Here is a 2,500-nt window from a genome sequence, read left to right as displayed (position 1 = left end):
CTGGAGATCTGCTATGTTTGGTGAAGAGATTTGGAGTAGAGGAGGAACAGAGTTGTGCGCATGTAGATCTGCTATAGTTTGCTGAAGAGATTTGGAGTAGAGAAGGAACAGAGTTGTGGCTTGTAGATCTGCTATGTTTGGTGAAGAAGTTTTGTGTAGAAGGGAAAAGTGGTCTAAGTACAGTTGTAACTCAAGTCCAGTTTTCTAAGACGAGGGTCCCCACTTAATAATCTCATTTTAACTGCTTTTTGCGTGAACTTGCTCCGCCTCACCGGGGCAGTTATATCAGGCAATGGTGGTGGTAAGAATTTTGGTAGCTCCATTTATGTTAACTTTTGATTAGTTAGTGATTTGTGATGTCCCATATGGCAGGCCGCAAACCATCCACATGCCATTCCAAATTGGAACACACACACACACACACACACACACACACACACAGCTCAATATTTCCGTCCTAACACTTAGACAGATGGTAAGAGCTGGTGTGTGTGTGTGTGTGTGTGCGCGTGTGCGTGCGTGCGTGTGTGTGTGTGTGTGTGTGTGTGTGTGTGTGTGTGAGTGCGTGCATGCGTGTGTTGATGGAAAGATGAAACAGAGACAGAAATTGAGAGCGGATACCAGGACAGAGAGAGGAGAGGATAAACAGAAGGTTGGACGGAGCAAAGAGCTTGGACAGGTTTGAGTAGACAGATGGCTGGGGGGGGGGGAGAAGGAGGGGGGGGGGGTGTGGAGAGTATCTCAGAACCGGGAAAATGTAATGAACGTGAGACCAGGAAGAGGAGGACAGGAGACACACGTTTATCTTTACAATGTTCCATTCATCTCAGAAGTACTTGTTAATTACCCATCCCCCGCCAGGATTATTTCTCGCACATTGCCAAGGTTTTCCTCCTTTCATCCCGTATTTTGAAGAGCCAAATACCCGTAACCGGATGATACGATGTTACTTCCCAAAACAAACTGGTCAGGCTCCTACTTCGCGTCACCCCCCGAACCCACCTCACCCCTGCCCACTTTGACAGGCTGGAATGGCTTAGGGTCGATGACAGAGTACAGCATCTTGCAATGGGTCTGGTACACAAGATACCCATGTACCCATGTACCTGTCTAAATACTTCCTTAATGTTAACAAAGTCCACACCCACAACGCCAGAGTGAGTGCAACAAACCATGTACAACCCAGATTCGGCACAAACAAGGGACTAAATTATTTTTTGGAGATACAGGCCATTGAAAGCAGCACATACGTAGAGTGCAAGTGGATGCGCGCAACGTGATGGCAACAGTCTGGCATCGCGAGACTACCGATGATACTAACGAAGGCTCTGTTCAGTTCTGGTCAAACAGAGTCAGTGTTAATGATACTAATGAAGGCGCTGTTCCATTCTGGTCAAACAGAGTCAGTGTTAATGATACTAATGAAGGCTCTGTTCCATTCTGGTCAAACAGAGTCAGTGTTAATGATACTAATGAAGGCTCTGTTCCATTCTGGTCAAATAAAGTCAGGGTGCTGAGTAGTGTGTGTTGGCTCACTGGAAACATTCTGCTACACCAGTGGGTGTCAAAGTGGCCCTGTACGGGTGTGTCACTCTGAGAGTGTGCAAAAAACGGAAGCAAATGGACCAGCTTATTGGTCGGTAGGGTTCTCGAGACATGTGATATATGTCCCTACAATGGTACAATGGTATGCAATTGGCCACAATGGAAACAAGACCCCTGGAGCTTTTTGTGTTATTCTTTTGGCATAACGTTTGACTGTACCACCTATACTGTTGATAAAGTACTCAATCGGTCGATCAAAAACCTCTCTCTCCTCTCTCTCTCTCTCTCTCTCTCTCTCTCTCTCTCCTACAGTTCAGGTCAGTGAGAGTCAGTGGGCTAGGGTTCCGATGCGCGACGTCTTCGCGGTGAAGGTGAAGCGGCGCCGTAACGCCGGCCAGCAGACGGGCGGCCCCGTGCTGGGGGTGACGCTGTTCTATGGCCGCACCATGCTGGGACGGCGGCTCACGGACGACAAGCTGCACCTGCACAACTCCTCCGTGCAGCACTGCGACGTCTGGTTCAGGACCATCAAGGACATACTGAGTGGTAAGTACCATCAAACGCGTCTTCACTGTAACCATCAATAAAGGCACAAAAGCCAGAAACAGCACTTGGTGGTGCTCAGATACTGTGCTCAAACACATACTGACTCGAGTGGTGAGGACCGCAGCACTACCGTGACGTCTGGTTTGGGTGGCAGTGGTTCAGGGGGTAGAGTGGCCGGATGGGAACCGCAAGGTTCCCAGTTCGAACCCTGTGGGCTTCCCCCAGAGTTAGTGTCGAAGTGTCTTTGAGCAAGACTCTGAACCCCTAATTGCTCCCGATGTGCAGGTTGGTGGCTTAGTTGCATGGTTTGGTGGTGATCCATCAGGAGCAGGAAGAGGGGCCGCCACTTTTAGTTGGGACCCTGGCAGTGTCTCCGGTTTGATTCCCAGTGTCAAAGTGTCTTGAGCAA

At 49.1% G+C, this 2,500-nt stretch overlaps 1 protein-coding gene across 1 annotated transcript in view; it reads left to right on the top strand.

The window, feature by feature from the left end:
* cerkl (CERK like autophagy regulator) overlaps positions 1-2,500 on the top strand; it is a gene marked incomplete at both ends in the record, with an annotated part of 37,791 nt that overhangs the window by 8,070 nt on the left and 27,221 nt on the right. Inside the window, one exon of the mRNA XM_080785918.1 lies at positions 1,858-2,091. Coding sequence (XP_080642044.1) covers positions 1,858-2,091 — 234 coding nt within the window. The remainder of the gene's footprint in view (positions 1-1,857; positions 2,092-2,500) is intronic.

Source organism: Protomyctophum bolini (assembly GCF_963924005.1).
Source record: "Protomyctophum bolini genome assembly, chromosome: 16".
NCBI classification, from domain to species: domain Eukaryota; kingdom Metazoa; phylum Chordata; class Actinopteri; order Myctophiformes; family Myctophidae; genus Protomyctophum; species Protomyctophum bolini.
This window is presented reverse-complemented; position numbering and strand designations above follow the sequence as displayed.